This window comes from Balaenoptera ricei, chromosome 20, assembly GCF_028023285.1.
Source record: "Balaenoptera ricei isolate mBalRic1 chromosome 20, mBalRic1.hap2, whole genome shotgun sequence".
NCBI lineage: Eukaryota > Metazoa > Chordata > Mammalia > Artiodactyla > Balaenopteridae > Balaenoptera > Balaenoptera ricei.
The window spans coordinates 15,887,967-15,905,476 of NC_082658.1; the positions used below are offsets into that span (position 1 = coordinate 15,887,967).

Sequence of the window (17,510 nt, forward strand, 5' to 3'; positions counted from 1 at the left end):
CCTTGGCTCCCATGCTGCCTCCAGCCTAAGCTGGTCCCTACTGCTCCTTGAGATCCTAGAAAACACCATCCCCTTCATGAAGCCTCCCTTGACTTCTCACTTTTTTGCTGTGAGTTCCTTTGAAATTTAGAATTGGTGCCACCCAATTTATCACTTAATTAAACTTCGTTTCGCATTTTCTAGTACGGTATAAATTGTGTCTCTCCCATTGCAAGTATCTTGTCTTTATATGGGGTTGAAGACACAGTAGATGCATATGATGCTTTTCAATTAATTCCCATGTTTTATGACCTATTATTTTGAGTAGGAGGTATTTTCATGGATGACCTCCATTTAATGGCCAAGTCTTTCATGTTCTTCAAATGTTCCTCTCAACTAGAAGGAGAATATGAATTCAAATAAAGAATGAAGGAGAAATACATTGTAGCAAAACCACTCCTGAAAAATACCCAACGGAGGGCAGTCTCAATGTGCTACTAAGCACTACGTAGACCTTAGTGCTCAAATTTTTTACATCCAACAATTTCCTGGCCACATGCCACTTCCTTACCCACAGCCCACCACACAGAACTCCATTTCAGAGACTACTACACATACTTGTCCCCCAAAGCATGAAAACGTATCATCACCACCCATGTAAACCAACCAAGATTTCTGCAGCACACGAAGGATTCATTTGCATTTTAAGAAATACTAGCAAGTGTCATAAAACATGTCATGTTTGCCATTTCAGTAGCTTGCAGCTCTGTTTCACCCAGAGGACCTTCCCTAGTGGGATGGCTTGTAATCAGGAAGCAAGTTCTACTAAAGTCCCACGTGCCTCTCCTTCAGAGAGCAGCCCCAGTGGTGATCAAACATTATGAAGACTTTAACCACTGAGGCCACTGGTGCTCTCAGACCAGCGTCTCAGGCTGGGTCATTCCAACTTGCTGGCATGAGAATCAGAGAGAAGGTGGCAGGTAGGAGGGAGTTCTCTACAGAATTCATTGGTACAGACAACTGCCCATGAAATTTATGCACATGGCAGCCCAGCCAACTCCCAAAAGCTTCTTGTGGGAAAGTGGAAAGCAAGGGCTTCTACTGCTGAGCCTGGTCTTGCCCAGCCCCACCTGGGAGCTACGTCTCCAGGTGGGGAGACACAAATGGGGTTAAGCAGCAGTTGGATTCAGGTGAGTGGTACCTGAGTCCAAACCCGGCCCCCAAATTACTAATCCAGTCTGTATTTTTGTGCAAGTTTACAATCCTGGTAAGCTCAAAATTGTCCTGAACATGGGAAGAACTTTGCTGCCCTTAGTTTTTTCTAGAAGAGAGAATGTTTAGCCAGCTTTGTGATACAACAGCACTCTGTGGAGGACACGCTAACTTTATATTTCTTCAATCCATAAAGGTTCCCATCCTGTGCAGAATGCTATTTATACAAGCTGCCCTTAATTCCCAAAGGCAATTTTTTTGTGTTTGAGGCACAATATGAATGTGGACTTTGGGGACAGCACTCTGAAGATACTCATTTGCAGCCACACTTCCTTGGTCACCCTTCCCATGTTGTCACTGTTTACGTGTCGAGGTTCACAGCCTTGATCATTCTCTTTCATGATCTCGTGAGAACGTTTTCTCTCAAATGTAATAAACACACCGTCTTTCTCTGGCACCAGCCTGACACTACTCTTTGCCTGTTTTCCTATTCAGAGCAAGTCATGTCCTGATCTTTACACTATGTCATAAGATTCCCTCAGCTCAGCCTTCCATCACATGACACGTGGCTACAATGCGTTTTGTACACGTCAATCAGAACTCATCAGCACACCTTGTGGGAGGGAGGGAGGTGGCATACCAGTTGAGAACCAGCTCTGTAGATCTTGGAAATGAGCCATCAGGCAAGAGCTGGAAAATGACTTGGTCTTTTCTGTCCCTGACTACGTCTGTCTCCTTGCCTTTTGGATCATCTGTGCTCATTGTCACCTTGCCATTTCAGACTCAACATTGTTAGGTCCCAGTTTAAAAATCTAGGCCTTTTCTCACCTTCTGAGATGGCCCACACTCTGTCTGTGGACTGTGTTTCTCTCTAAATAAATCCACTTCTTACCTATCACTTTGCCTGTCACTGAATTCTTTCTGCCATGAGACATCAAGAACCTGAGCTTCATTAAGTCCTGAAACCAGAGCAATGTACAACATCCAGGAAAGAAGAGATTTTACTTTCATTTTTAATGTTGTAATGGGTGACCAGTGCTAGAGACTGGGTAGGAGGAGTCAAGACTGAGGATTGTGGTCAAGAATCCCAGTCCAAACTCCCCACAACGTGCCCTGTCACTCATGATCCAGCACAGGACTTGACCAGCCCTCCAGGTTCTGAGTGACATGGAGAGCAGAAATCAATTGGAAAAACAAGACGGAAACCATCCCAGGATAAGAATAAAAGTTTTTCTCCCACATATCCAAAACCATGAGGTGTTCTACATCTAAAATAGTTCCAAGATCCTGCATGCCACGGAGCAACTGGGCCCGTGAGCCACAACTACTGAGCCTGTGCGTCTGGAGCCTGTGCCCTGCAACACGAGAGGCCGCGATAGTGAGAGGCCCACGCACCGCGAAGAAGAGTGGCCCCCACTTGCCACAACTAAAGAAAGCCCTCGCACAGAAACGAAGACCCACCACAGCCAAAAAAGAATAAATTAATTAAAAAATAAAATAGTTCCAAGAAGTTCCAATATAATAACCATGGTGGTGGTGTTTTAATTATATATACACTCAAAGACAGAAATATTAGAAAGAACTGCATTAAATACTAATGAAAGCTGTGTTTCAAAAAAAAAAAAAATCTAGTCACTCTCACATCCCTGAAGAAATGCACCCCACTTGCCAATCCTTGGGTCTCCATCATCCAGGAGGTCTAACTAGAACCATTATCATGTTTCGAAGTTGCTACTTCAGTGCCCAATTCCCTAATGTAAGTCCCTTCTTTTCCTAGTGTGAGTCTTGCTCTGAACTTTTGAGAATTTCTAGCAAGGTCATATCTCTACTTTATTGTGGATGATGCCAAAAGAGCAAGTTGGGGGTCTTTGGAAAATGTTGACTATAAAAATCATAATACTCCAGAAAAATATTAATTTTGACAATAACTTCTTTTAGTTAATGTGGCTTTATTAGGACTCTCATCAAATTATCAAGAGAGAACTTAAAGTCTACACATGGGGCTTCCCTGGTGGCACAGTGGTTAAGAATCCGCCTGCCAATGCAGGGGACACAGGTTCGAGCCCTGGTCCGGGAAGATCCCACATGCCGCAGAGCAACTAAGCCCGTGTGCCACAACTACTGAGCCTGCGCTCTAGAGCCCACGAGCCACAACTACTGAGCCCATGTGCCACAACTACTGAAGCCCATGCGCCTAGAGCCCATGCTCCGCAGCAAGAGAAGCCACCGCGATGAGAAGCCTGTGCACCACAACGAAGAGTAGCCCCTGCTTGCTGCAACTAGAGAAAAGCCCACGCACAGCAACGAAGACTCAAAGCAGCCAAAAATAAATAAATAAAATAAATAAATTTTTTAAAAAATAAAAAGTCTATACATGTATTATGTAGTCTGGGTTTTTTAGTTTCTTTTTTTTTTTTAATGTTTCAGGCTTTGATTTTGAAACACAGAGCTAGTTTTCTTCCCCCAAAGGAATAGCAGTATGCTCTTGCCTCCACCTCCATGTGACATTTCAACTTAGGAACATATGGGGAAAGAAAATTGTAATTACTCTTCAAAATTGCAAGAGGAGGAGAGAGTTTTAAAATCAGCTTAAAATCAACATAATTTAATTTTTGTTGTCTGCTAATCTTTTAATGTTGTTAAATATTTGCCATTAGAACTTTACTGTCTGAAAGAGAACTTGTACCATAAGACTGCCCCACCTTGCTGTCCATTGCTCTTTGAAGTAGGTGAAAACCCATTTGAATTTTTCAGTGGGGTTTATGTTTTTGGTTTCAACAGCAGGTAGTTAGTTTTCAGCAGTTAGCTGGTTACTTTTTTAAATGGCTGAACATGAATGGCTAATTGCAAAAGCCAACACTTACATGGCACTTTCTCAGTGCCTGGCACCACTGCTCTTAGTGCTATAAACATATCTTAACTCATTTCATCCTCACAGAACCACCAAAAAGAAGGCACTATTGTTCACAGATGAGAAAATCTGAGAGGCAAAGAGATGAACTAAAACTAATCCTATGTCACACAGTCACTACATGAAAGAGCCAGGATTCACTCCCAGGAAGCTGGGCTCCAGAGTCTTAAATACTACATCTTAGTGCCAGAATGAGTTACTTCAACTTATTTCACCCAAGAAGCATCTTCCTTGGATAATATAATGGGCTTTCATGAGAGAGGATACATGAGAATGGCTGAATACATGACAGGACACGAATGAAGACACAAAAAGTTGAAGTGATTGGCTTAAGATTACTCAAAGCAAGCAGGAAAAGACCCAGTAGCACATTCTTAAGTATTACAGTTCTCGCCATTGTGGCTTTAGTTTCCAACCGACAAAACACCCACTTCCATCTGTAATTTCTGGACTCAAGGGTGATTCCCAGGGACTTCCCTGGTGGCACAGTGGTTAAGAATCTGCCTGCCAATGCAGGGGACACGGGTTCGAGCCCTGGTCCCGGAAGATCCTACATGCCGCGGAGCAATGAAGCCTGTGAGCCACAACTACTGAGCCTGCGCTCTAGAACCTGAGCCACAACTACTGAGACCATGCACCTAGAGCCCGTGCTCCGCAACACGAGAAGCCACTGCAATGAGAGGCCTGTGCACCGCAACGAAGAGTAGCCCCCACTCTCTGCAACTAGAGAAAAGCCCACGCATAGCAATGAAGACCCAATGCAGCCAAAAATATAGATAGATAGATAGATAGATAGATAGATAGATAGATAGATAGATAGATAGATAAAGATTCCCAACTGGAAGTAAGGTTGATGGAACCAGGAACCAGAGAAGGATATACTTGGAAGGCAGGTGCATGATACCATATGTAATAGGCATGGTTTAATTGGCCAAGTTTTCTTCCACCTTTGGTGCTATTAAAGCTCAAGGTACAATGAATGGGTGAAGGAAGGATAAACATGGCTTAACACCCCACCCAGTAAAGAGTCTCTTCACCAACTCCTCCCGATTCACCACTGCCTGGGGTAAGCAAAGAATTCTAGTCCTGGCTGAGGGTGAAGGGGACGGACCCACCAGTAGTGGACACTATTACTGCTCCTGATGCTGTAACCATGGATATTGGTAGTCTTAGCCCAGAGCATCTTTCCTGCCTTTCCACTGGCTGAAAAACAGATGTGTGAGCAGGCTTGTCCATTTGCTAATGTAAGTTGTTCGTGTTGAGCAGTTTGTGGAAGAAATTCAGTCACACATTCACCAATGTTCTTCTTCCCTATGACCATCTTAGGCACCAGAATTAAAATTTGCCCACATTTCCTTCTCTGAGAATAGAAAGCCTATCTCATGTTCAGAAATGACCTCATGTTTCATCTTTGACATTTCAGAATCATTTTCAAGGATTTCTGTTAAATTCCAGAATCAAAAGGGAAAAGGGAGAACAACCAACTCATTATGTCCTTTCCTTTCTCCCATCCCTTTATCTGAGGGTGGTCTGTTTTCTGAAAATGCAGGGAGAAACAATAATTATTTGTTTGAAGGCTGTCACCAGGCTCTAAGTGACCAAACATGATTTATAATCCTGGAGAATAATGATCTGTCCACCTGTAGATTTGTACCGACATCCTTGTAGAAGACTGACAGGTAGGGGACTTTTTTGAGAGTGTAGTTTGTCTTATGTTGCACCCAATAACTCAAAGCTATTCAGAGTATTTTCCTGAGTCAGGAGGCTTAAAATGAAAATGCCACAACTGTCAGAGAGAATGGGGAGCAAAATCAATACAAATTGCCACCGCTGGGGAGGTGTGGAGGACGTTAATTTAGCACTCTGTGTCCGCAGAGGACTACACTTTCAGAGGACTTGCCAATATAGACCACTGTGCAGTGCAGGAGTATTTAGTGACCCTGCCCCTGGGGGGAGGGGCGGGAACCCTGTGGTTTTGTTTGTTGGGTGCATTGCCTAGCAAATCATATTAACACCAGGACCTAAGACCTTAAGGCAGGACTTAAATCGCCCTTCAAGACCAAGTTTCTCCTAATTGTTTATGTTGTTTTCACTCATTCCTTTGGTGGGTGTAAGTGTGGCAAAGTGTAAAGCTATTGAAGGCCTGGATAATTTTTATTGCGTCTGCAAGGCTGTGTTGAGATATTCTGATACCGCTTGAGTCAGGATTTGTCCGTGCATAGATTTATACTGACTTCTTTATAGAAGACTGACAAGTAGGGGCCTTTTAAAAAGATTAATCTGTCTTATGTTGCACCCAATAATTCAGAGTATTAAACTGAGGTCTCATTGATTCAGTCCCAACACACTTATCTAAATTTCCTTTTCATTGTCAAGTATATGATTAACATAAGGAACATTTTTCCTCACCCACCCCCAAAGTAGTTCAAATAACAAATAGCAAGAAGTTTAAATGCACGGATGGTTTCTCCTGTTTTCATATGTAGCTCTTAACGTGAGCTGTTTATTGGTCATCCAATTACTTAAGGGTCAGGAATTCATTCTTTTCATAATGTTCTACAAAATAGACTCATTAACTTTGCTATTATTTCTAAATTGATACGCCCAGTCCATGAAAATCTGACTGGTGAAAGGGCACATTGAGCTGGCAGGGTGCTCCAGTGTCTTTGTTGAGGGGTTGCTGCATTTGGCTTGTCTCTTTTTCCTCTGCCCAGCAAAGATGGCCTATTGACCACAGATACTCAGACACCTTTCATTTTCGGTAGAGTTCTGGTGAGGAGGAAGCTCTAGCCGAACCAAGATTATCTGCCAAGAGTTCTGCGTGTAAGAGTGATTCCAGACTTCCAGCAATTGACCAAACATCAGTCAAGCAGAAACATAAAAGTACCATGGCTCCAAAGAAATCAGAGAAAGCGGGCCCCAGCAAACCCTCTCCAGGTGAGTGGCGGGTTTATTGAAATTCACAAGATCTAAAATCCCGGCATCAGAGGTAAGGACAGCAATCAACTTCGTGGTCCCGATTACACCTAGTGTTTTCCAAGTGGCCAGTTCAGGTTTTGCAGGGTCTGATGATCTTAGGCAAATGATAAAATCCATTTTGGAGTAGAACATCAGGTCAAGGAGGTGTGAATTATGCAGAGTAACTGTCTCCACTGCCCACATTTTCTGCCCAGTCATTGGCTTTGTGTGGCACTGGCCCAGAATGGCTGCCTTTTCATCTTCTTCACCCTTCTGGGAGGGATAAAGGCATTTGGCCCCAGGTATCAAATTTTATGACTCAATCCAGAGCATGAAGGGAAGCTTTCAAAAGCATCTGAATGGCATAATTTACTGCTGAGAAAGAGGGTAATAAAGTCCTCCAGTTCTGGGGTTGTCCTCTCTGGGAAAAAAAAGGGGGCTTGATAAATCTTCCCCTTTGTGCAATTTGGTAAATAATTCACTCTTTAGCTGCCTTTGAAGCAAAGACCGGTCCTCTGCTTAAGGCAGGAGAAACTTAATAGTATCCAGAAAGGGGATAAATGCAAATGAAAGTTTAGAGTCCCTCAGGCTCATCCCCATCAAAGCCAACATCTGTAGGACTAACTTGATTCCTCTGGGAACTGACGTGGAAGTTGGGATAACTAGGCAGAAAGGTCTGCCTTCTGCTTGCGGTGGAATGGAAACGATCCACATTAACTGCCGAAGAATTCGTAAATAGCATGCAATTCGTCTAAACCCAAATCACAATGACTTTCTAATCCTAAATAGCTCCTGTCGTGCAACCACCCGTCCGTCCAGTTAAGTCTTAATGCATTTTTAGACAATGGCAGCTCTCACTTAGATTAACCACCCACATTTTATAGCTTTAATGAAGTTTAAAGAAAAATTGACTTCTGAAATGATGTCCGTTCAGGCAAAGCCCCAACTCTTTTTCCTTATTTAATCAGGGGAAAGTATCATCGTCATTAACAACTTCTCATTTTGAAGCCTTTTAGTAGGAATTAGGTCTTTTTTTTTTTTTTTTTTTTACATTATTTATTTATTTATTTATTTATTTATTTAATTTATTTATGGCTGTGTTGGGTCCCCGTTTCCGTGCGAGGGCTTTCTCCAGTTGCAGCAAGTGGGGGCCACTCTTCATCGCGGTGCGCGGGCCTCTCACTGTCGCGGCCTCTCTTGTTGCGGGGCACAGGCTCCAGACGCACAGGCTCCAGACGCGCAGGCTCAGTAATTGTGGCTCACGGGCCTAGTTGCTCCGCGGCATGTGGGATCTTCCCAGACCAGGGCCCGAACCCGTGTCCCCCGCATTGGCAGGCGGACTCCCAACCACTGCGCCACCAGGGAAGCCCAGGAATTAGGTCTTTAATTCAGCTGTTTAAGAATGAAATAGGGCAGATAAGATCATTCCCCAAATATTTCAAAATCCATGTTGTCATGTATCAAATTGAGGATGTCTTTAATAGAAAAAATTAAATTTAAATAAGGCAACTCCAGTCACTCGATATAATTTTTAGCCTTCTTGCTAAAACTAGGTAGCTGTTTGCATGATGTGCTTTGTCCTCTGTAGAGATAAATCATTCTAATGGACAGCTTAGGCCCACGCCATGATTTTAGTTTGTCTGATTAATAGAGGTGTTCTTCCGACCGAGCGGACTCCACATGGAACTTACAACACTGACAGAAAGGGAGAATTAATTCACTTTACTTTCTATAAAACCTCAAATTCGAAGAATTACTAGACTAGAAAGCACCAAGTTTAGGCAAGAGAGCCAAGTTGGCAGAAAGATATCTATTTCACCACATAAGAGATGTTACTTGTAGTAAACAGCCTTTAAAAACCACCAGCTTGGGCTTCCCTGGTGGTGCAGTGGTTGAGAATCTGCCTGCCAATGCAGGGGACACAGGTTCGAGCCCTGGTCTGGGAAGATCCCACATGCCGCGGAGCAACTGGGCCCGTGAGCCACAACTACTGAGCCTGCGCGTCTGGAGCCTGTGCTCCGCAACAAGAGAGGCCGCGACAGTGAGAGGCCCGTGCGCCGCGATGAAGAGTGGCCCCCGCTCGCCGCAACTAGAGAAACCCCTTGCACGGAAACGAAGACACAACACAGCCAAAAATAAATAAATAAATTAACTAATTAATTAAAAAAAAAAACCACCAGCTTAAAAATAATGATAATAATAAAATAAATAAATTGAAAAGCACCAGGTTTATCACCATATTATAGCTCTAGACCGTGTCCAAGCCCCATGCAGCCATGAGCTGGACTGTGGCCTGGCCATCCAGCAGGCATAACAGCCCTGCTGACTGATGTCAGTTACTACAGAAGCCGACTCAGTTCTATAGCAAATTGGTTTGATCATGTGAGCTAAAAGCAAAGCCTTGGTGTGTTAAGATCCACTCGTTTTACATGTGTAGTCTCACCCTCAGAGTTCCTTCATCGGCACAGCGAAATGACAGACCAGGGACATGGCAAGAATTTAAGCTGAGTCTATTCAGGCAAAGTTGAGTCCAGTGGTGGTGACAACTCAGAAAAGTCAGATAAATACGCTGCTATTATAGAAAAAGAGGCTTGGGGAACTGAATTATCTGGACACGTTGATCCAATTCACTGGGTAAATTCATAGGTTCCCGCTTTCCTTCACCTCTGTAGGGAAATATTTTTCTAAAGCATTTTGGGGGGGGGGGTCACCCAAAGTTGGCAGTAAGTCACCAAAACTTCTTCCCATGTCAGACCTGAGTTCTGTGCAAAACTGAAGCATTAAGACAGTGAAATCCCTTTGCAACATCTGCCTAATAGGCTAACCTTCCATACTGTGTTACGCCAGACTTTTCCTGAATAAAATAATACAGCTGGGGAATGTGGCTTGACTTACATGCAAATCTATGCAATGATAATCCATGATAATCCTTATATGTGAATTATTATCTGGAACGCCTAAAACAGCTATTTATCAATACAGCGGAGGAACCATCAGTGCCCTCTACTAATAGATTTATAACTGAGAAGGCATCAGATTTTCATTGTACTTTGCACTCTGTTAGAAGGAATTCACACATTTTAAATTAATTCATACATTCCATGGAACTATTTCTAAATGAGTTGGCTTGTGATTCTCCTTGTTATCTCTCTCCGTGCAGTTTTGGGCAAGTGCTTTAGCGTCAAAATGCTTGGATTAGCATCTGAGCCCCGTTTCTCATTTGCTCTGTCCCTTTAAGCAAGTAACTACTTTGTGTCTCAGTGTCCTCATCTGTAAAATGGCAGAGCCTGGGAGTCAGCACAGATCCTACCTGCTGGGATGGCTGTGTGGATTCGATGATAAAACATACACTCAGCCATTAGAACGGCCCCCGACACCATAGCTCATACATGATAGCCTTAAGGTATCGGGTACAAGGCAGCTGTATTCAGTAGGGAGAATGGACCAGAAAACTTTGTTTTCTTTGTCATCACGTTACCTCCTCCCCACCTCCCACCCCAATCTTTTTTCCTTTACCAAAAATCAGGGTTATATTTTTAAACTCCTAACACAAACGCAGGTACAGACACTTTTACTATGCCCTGAATTTCCAAAGCAAAACACCAAATGGAAAAAGATGAACAATCAGAAAGCATTCACCAAGCGAGAGATTTGCTTCCCCTCCAAAAAGACATGGAAAACTCAGGCAGTGAGTCAAGACCCAGCTGGGTCTGATGTGCAATTGATTCAGAAATCCTATTTCATGATCAAGGTGAACACTGACACAGGGTGAGAAATAAGCCTGGCCGAGTTACATATTCTTCTTTCAAGCAGAGGGAGGCGTGGGGATTAACCTTTACCGAAGGCCCAGTCCGTATGCAGGATCTGCTGCCTCCCATCGACTTGTATGAATCAGGGGGAAGCAGAGCTGACAGCAGGCCCAGTGAGTGCAGGGAGCTATGGTGGCCACCGGCTCCTGGACTCCTGCCTGTTCCCAAAACCCCTCCCAGCCCCATCCTGGCTTGGAAAGGAGCCACCTCTCCTTTCCAGGACACGCAGAGGCATCCAAAGGCCATTGTGCTGTGGGGGTCTGGCACCTGGAGTCCTAAGTCACTCTTGACCCCCGTGCCAGGCTCATAGGAAGTAAGTGCCCTCTCCTGCCCTTTCCTCTCACCTGGAGCCCGGGCAGAGTCCTACTAGTTATGTGCCAGGAAACTGGATCTGGATGGTGTCTGGTGAGCCTGCTTCCAAAATCTTGCCCTTTAAAACAAAGCCAAATGTTCTGAAATTCTCCTCACTCCTTACTGAGTTCAGTGTTAGTCATTACCAGATTCGGATTTGCGGGAGTAGCAAAACCTAGTCAGACTAATAGTGGCTTATGGTGGAGACTGTAAAACTAAGAAAAAGCAGTAAACTCAGATTTTAAAATGTACACATCTAAGACAACTGTGGTCTCTTTTGGATTAGGAACTATTCATTTGAAGAGCAGCCTGGAAGGAAAATTTGAGGGCAAATTCCAAATCTTCATAACTTACCTGGCAAATAAATTCTGTTGAAGATGTCCTCTGAAAGGCCAAGATTGATGGGTTTCCAGGCAAGTCCACTGGCATCCAACAACTTTCCAAGCTGTCTGCCCAAGTTAGAAAACAACCAACATAAGCAAATGCTCCCATATTTATAGAGAGAACCATAATTCTCAGTCCATTTACGGTAACGCTCCTAAGACAGAGGGGCCTGGGGCATCACAGAGCCTGGAATTTGAAGTTCTGGATCAGATTCCTGGTCTACCACATACTAGCCCTATAAATGTAAACTGGCGAATTCTCCAAACTCTGTTTCCTCATCAGTAAAATGGAGTTGTTACCAACCCCACCAGGTAGACAGGAGGACTGAAATCCTGGGTATGATTGGGCTTTAGGTAAAGGTTAATCCCGAGACCTCCCCCTATTTATGAAGCCTGCTCCCAACACCATAGACTGCTCCCGGGTTAGCACCTTCATAAGAGAATAGCTCAACCAAAGAAATTTTAGTTTGAGATGTGAGAGGTCATAACTTGATTATTAAAAAATTTACCTCTTTGATTACCAATGAAGTCATCCATTTGTACCCCCAGTACCTATGGGATGTTAGCATAGGTACATTCAACTGCCCCCACCATCTCAGAGTGTATGGCACAGGGGGTTTTCCCATCCATCACCCATTCATTCAGCACTTCGATACTCATTTACTGCCTGCTTACCTGCCAGGCACCGCATGGGTACTGGAGATACAAAAATCAAACACACAAGACCTGCCCTCCAGGGGCTCACAGCCTAGTGGGAGGGCAGGACACCAACATGCCCCAGCCAAGGTAAGTTCTAAGGATGTGAGGGGAGGGGCCAGCGGGGTGAAAATCCTGAAGGAGGGGATTGAGCCAGGGCCCGGAGAGGAAGGCGAGAAAGGTGCACCCAGCAGGAGGTACTGAGGGTGCGAAGGCACGGGAGAGAGAGAGAGCAAGGAAGAGGGGGAAGAGAGAGATGACAGACAGACAGACATGGAGGAACTATAAAGAGTCTAAGGGCCTCAGAGTATCCCCAGACTACGAGCAGAGGCATCACGGGAGAGCTTTTTAAAAATGCATGAATCCCAGCCCAGCCTTACTGACTCAGAACCTGCATTTAACAGGGTCCCTGGGAGATTTGTGTGCACATTTGAGTTTGAGAAGCGCTGGTTTAGGGTCAGGCTACAAGTTAGGAAGTGTAAAGTTGACGCCCTACGTGTAGGCAAGGACCAGGCCACCGAGGGCCTTGAACGTCATGCTGGAGACGATGGAGCATCAGATCGGCATTGTTAAAAGCTGACTGTGTTCATGAAAGGGGGCTGGCTGGGAGGGTGAGGGCAGACAGAGGCCGCGCTGCAAGCTGCTGTGGACCCGGAGAGAAATGAGAAGGGCTTGACCTGAAGCAAAAGCAGAGGGAGAGGGCCTGGGCTGGAGGGATGTTTAAGGACGTAAGCCTGGCACAACTTGGTGAGCGTCGGGGATGGGGAGAGGGAAAAAGGAGGAATCAGAGAGATCTTGGAGGTCTGGCCCAGAAAACTAGGCCAATGGCGGTTGCCTTTGCAAGGCTGAGAAAGCAAGAAGAAGGTGGGGCCCATCCTGTCGCCGTTGTCTGTGAAGGAACAGCCAGGATGGGCCAGGAGGAGATGCCAGGAAGCACCTGGGTACCCAGGTCTGCTGCTCAGCAGAGAACTCTTGGCCACCAGAAGGAAGCCAAGGGCCTCGAGTGAGTAAGAGGTGGCTGAAACGACAGGAACGTCTCCCCTGCGAGAGTGGAGAGGGTAACGAGAGACGAGGAAGGAACCTCGGGAAATACAAACATCTGAGGAAGGAAGGGAGAAGACAACTACAGAGAAATGATCCGAGAAGTAGGAGCCACTCCAGGAGCCAAGGGAGGCCTTTGGAAATGAGTGGGTTAGAGTGTCAGCTCCTACAGCGGATTCAAGTAAATAAAGACCGAGAGCCCTCCATTATAGGTAATGGTTTTCAACCGGATGGTTATAACGATGGCATCTTAGCATAGGAACTGGGTTCAGCCGCAGCATTTCCCCGGCTCCTCTGATAAGAATCGCCAGGGAGGTCCTTAATAAAACACACACACCTGGGTCCCGTCGTGACCCAGAGCATCAGACTCTCCAAGGAAGGGGCCTGCAAAGCTGGGTTTTCACAAGCTCTACAGGAGATTCTCATCACAGAGGTTTGGGCCTCATAGCCTTGCTTCTCAAACTTCAGAAGTTCTTGAGAAATACCTGGGGACCTCCATCAACTGCGGGTTCTGACGCGGTAGGTTTGAGTGGGTAGCAAGGCTGCATTTCTAAGAAGCTGCCAGGTGCCAGCCATATGCTGCTGGTCTCAGGACCACCCTGGGAGGAGCAGGGCTAGAGAACACAGGTTTTGAGGAGGTAAGCCGTTGATCCAAGGTGACCCGGCTTGGCTAGTGGAAGGGCTGAGAGATCTGTCATGCTTGAGGGGTCTCTCTGGATCGTGACTCCATCGCGTGCCCGTATTCTGCGTCCAGCAAGGATGGCAGATGGAGTGTGAGGTTAGCGAACAAATCATTAACTTCACTTGGACACCTCCCCCGTCCACCTGCTTCTCCCCGCTTGCGCTCTCTCCCTTCCCGTGAGCCCACCAGGATCTCTCTGCTTCTTTCTCTTTCCCCAAGCTTCCCCTCTGCAGCAGAAAGGCCAGATTAGGGCATGACCACAACCTCCCAACCCGGGGCAGCTGGAAGGTCGGGGGAGAGAGCCTTACCTAAGTGAGACCCCGCGGGCCACCATATGTTGCTGCCAGAATAGCTAATTAGACCGGCTGTGGGAGAGGAGAAGGGCCCACGAGCTTCCACATGGGAACTTAGTGGGAAAGAACCTTCCTGCATCTGTCAGGGACGCCGGAGACCATCGGCTGGAGAAGGGTGTGATGGTGATGCCATTGCCCTGGTTAACTCTTCAGTGACTCTGAGCTCCAAGCCAGGTACCTCCTGGGCAGGAGCCAGGCCGGCTGCCCCCAGGCCACCTTGAGACACCACCCCCCAGCCCCCGAAGAACGATGTTTGAGTTTAGATTCATTCACAGCCTTTTTCAAATGTCCTTTCCCCCCGTGAGGGCTGCCTCCTGACGGCTCTTTTTCTTTTGTGCAGGTGACAGCAGCGAGCGCCCCCTGTTCTGTGTTGAATACTCCCCTTACTGCTGCGTCTTTGCTTTCTCCCCCGTCCTGCAGCCCAATACCGACTTCTGCAGCCTACTGCTGCCCCTACTGCCGCCCGCCGCCCCAGCGGCCCAGGACTCCTCCCCGCCTCTCCCTCCGGCCTCCTTTCCCTCCTCCCCAGGCCCCGTGCCCGAGTCGCCGGCGGCCCTGTGCTACTTCCCCATCTCCTGCCCCAGCCCGGCCGAGACCCCTGTACTGTGCCTGCCGGGCCCCCGAAGGCCCGGGAGAATTTACCTCGTGTGGTAAGTCGCCCTCGGCGAAGGACGCAGCACAGTGGGGTCAGGGAGTGGGGACGGGGGGACGGTAAGCTTCCGGAGGGCAGCGCCGTGACCCACGGCAGGAGGCGTGACGCGCGGTGGGGAACAGGAAGACCAAGACAGCTGCTGCCACTTCACCCGGCCTTCTTCTAGCACTTAAAGGAGTGAGCGACCAATAAAATCCCATCCTCTCTCGAGACCCATCTGATTTCTTCGCTCCCGCGTCTGGCGCAGTTTGGATGGTTAACCACCAGAAACCAATCAGACTGCTCCGGGTCCGATCGTAGCCTTGGCGGTGTGACTATGCCCGCCGAGCCGGCCCCGAGAGGGTGGCACCAGGGACAGGCCTCTGGGGGAAGCCCACACTGGATCTGATTGCTGGTTCAGGACCACACCGAGGAGGGACAAATTAAAGGGCTCAGTCGCTGCTTACGGCTTCTTTCCTGACTCCTTATTAGGCCCTACGCCTCCCCAAATCAAAAATCCCACCTCCTGGGGCCCAAAATAAAACATATTTATGGTGCATAATTAAGCTTTAATTCAGATCTCCTCTGGGGATGTGAGACAACACTCATTTCCAGCAGGCTCAGACTGGCAAACAGACAGGGCCTATTATTTGTGACTGTACCGAAAGCTGCCTATTACACCAAGGCAACAGCAGCTCTTGCGATTAAGCTGTAATTCTTCCCACGATCTAAAAGAAGCAATAAATCTTTTCAAAAGGCATCTCAGGCAGAGTCTTGGCACCTCCTGGGCACCGGGCATCGAAGTGAAGATAGTGTGGGGGACGGTAAAGGTTCAGGAATTGTCTTTTTCTCTTCACCTTTCTTTTCAAACTTCGTCTATCCAGAACCGTGTCTGTGCACGGCAGGTGATGGGAGGGGTGGAACAATTGTCAGGTGCATGGAATTAACGTGGGCCGTTAAAGGGACTCGGTTCTCAGTCATCAGAGTCTTGTATAAATATAAGGTTTCTACCTTTTTCTCCCTTTCCTGGTCAAATTAAGAACTATTCAGTCAACAATTAGTGTCCCAGCACTGTCAAGAGAACTGAGGCAGGAGTACCCTGGTGGTGCAGTGGTTAAGAATCTGCCTGCCACACGGGGAGGGGGAAGGGTAAGGTGGGACGAAGTGAGAGAGTGGTATGGACTTATGTATCCTACCAAATGTAAAATAGATAGCTAGTGGGAAGCAGCCGCATAGCACAGGGAGATCAGCTAGGTGCTTTGTGATCACCTAGCGGGGTGAGATAGGGAGGGTGGGAGGGAGACGTAAGAGGGAGGAGATATGGGGATATATGTATACATATAGCTGATTCACTTCGTCATAAGGCAGAAACTAACACACCACTGTAAAGCAATTATACTCCAATAAAGATGTTAAAAAAAAAAAAAGAATCCACCAGCCAATGCAGGGGACACGGGTTTGAGCCCTGGTCCGGGAAGATCCCACATGCCGCGGAGCAACTAAGCCCGTGCGCCACAACTACTGAGCCTGCACTCTAGAGCCCACGAGCCACAACTACTGAGCCCGTGTGCTACAACTACTGAAGCCCACGCACCTAGAGCCCGTGCTCCACAGCAAGAGAAGCCACTGCAATGAGAAGCCCACGCACCACAACGAAGAGTAGCCCCCGCTTGCCGCAACTAGAGAAAGCCCACGTGCAGCAATGAAGACCCAATGCAGCCAAAAATAAATAAATAAATAAATAATAAATAAACTTATTAAAAAAAAGAGAGAGAACTGAGGCAGACACCTTCTATGTAAACAGCCGTTTGGTTTCTTTGCTACTGGAGGTATCCCTTTGCCCAGATACTAGAAGGTGTGGGCTTCATGGTGCCCAAAGCAAGCCACAGTCTTCCCCAAATTCACCTACAAACTTCAGGATGTTAGGTTGGCTGGCAATGAAACTCCTGAACACAACCCCCTCCGTTCTCTGTAAGGCAAAGCGTCTGTCCTCCTACCTGGAGAGGAAGTTACATTTCACCTTTCAGTGTAAATATAACTTGGTCTTCCTGCAGATTAATATATGTAACATGCCACCGTGAGGACCATCTTAGAAAGGCCCCAAAGGTCTGAGGTTTGGTTCACTTTGGATGCGGGTAAGGTGAATAGGAACCAGAATTCATGGACATACAAACTAGGCAGCTTAGGTCACCTCATTCGTAACTTCAGTTGCAGATGGAGAAGAAGGAATAATTCCCAGGAGTTTGCTTTCCACTGAACCTAAAGCGTATCACAGGGAAGAAGTCAGTGGTGCAGTCAAATTAGATTATAATCTTTAGGCCAAAATGTCTTACTCATCTCTGTGAACCCTTGGATTATTACATAGCAAAGGCACATGGGTATTTGTTGAACAAATTATAATAAAAAACAAGTTGCTGTTTGCCTTTTGGATTTTATAACAGGATTAAGGAAGAGAGTCAGCAAGAATAACACAGAAATAAAGGCTGCTGAATAAGTTATTCTCA

At 46.4% G+C, this 17,510-nt stretch overlaps 1 protein-coding gene and 1 long non-coding RNA gene across 2 annotated transcripts in view; one reads left to right on the forward strand and one right to left on the reverse strand.

Annotated features, from left to right (window-relative positions):
• Positions 1-17,510, forward strand: part of MARCHF10 (membrane associated ring-CH-type finger 10) — an 84,995-nt gene that overhangs the window by 25,551 nt on the left and 41,934 nt on the right. Inside the window, exon 3 of the mRNA XM_059907801.1 lies at positions 6,868-7,039. Coding sequence (XP_059763784.1) covers positions 6,868-7,039 — 172 coding nt within the window. The remainder of the gene's footprint in view (positions 1-6,867; positions 7,040-17,510) is intronic.
• LOC132355453 (uncharacterized) lies at positions 6,637-15,948 on the reverse strand. The gene is made up of 4 exons (XR_009499626.1): positions 15,018-15,948; positions 13,826-14,084; positions 11,575-11,669; positions 6,637-7,481 (listed from the first exon to the last, which is right to left on the reverse strand). It is a non-coding gene; the product is annotated as an uncharacterized LOC132355453 (long non-coding RNA).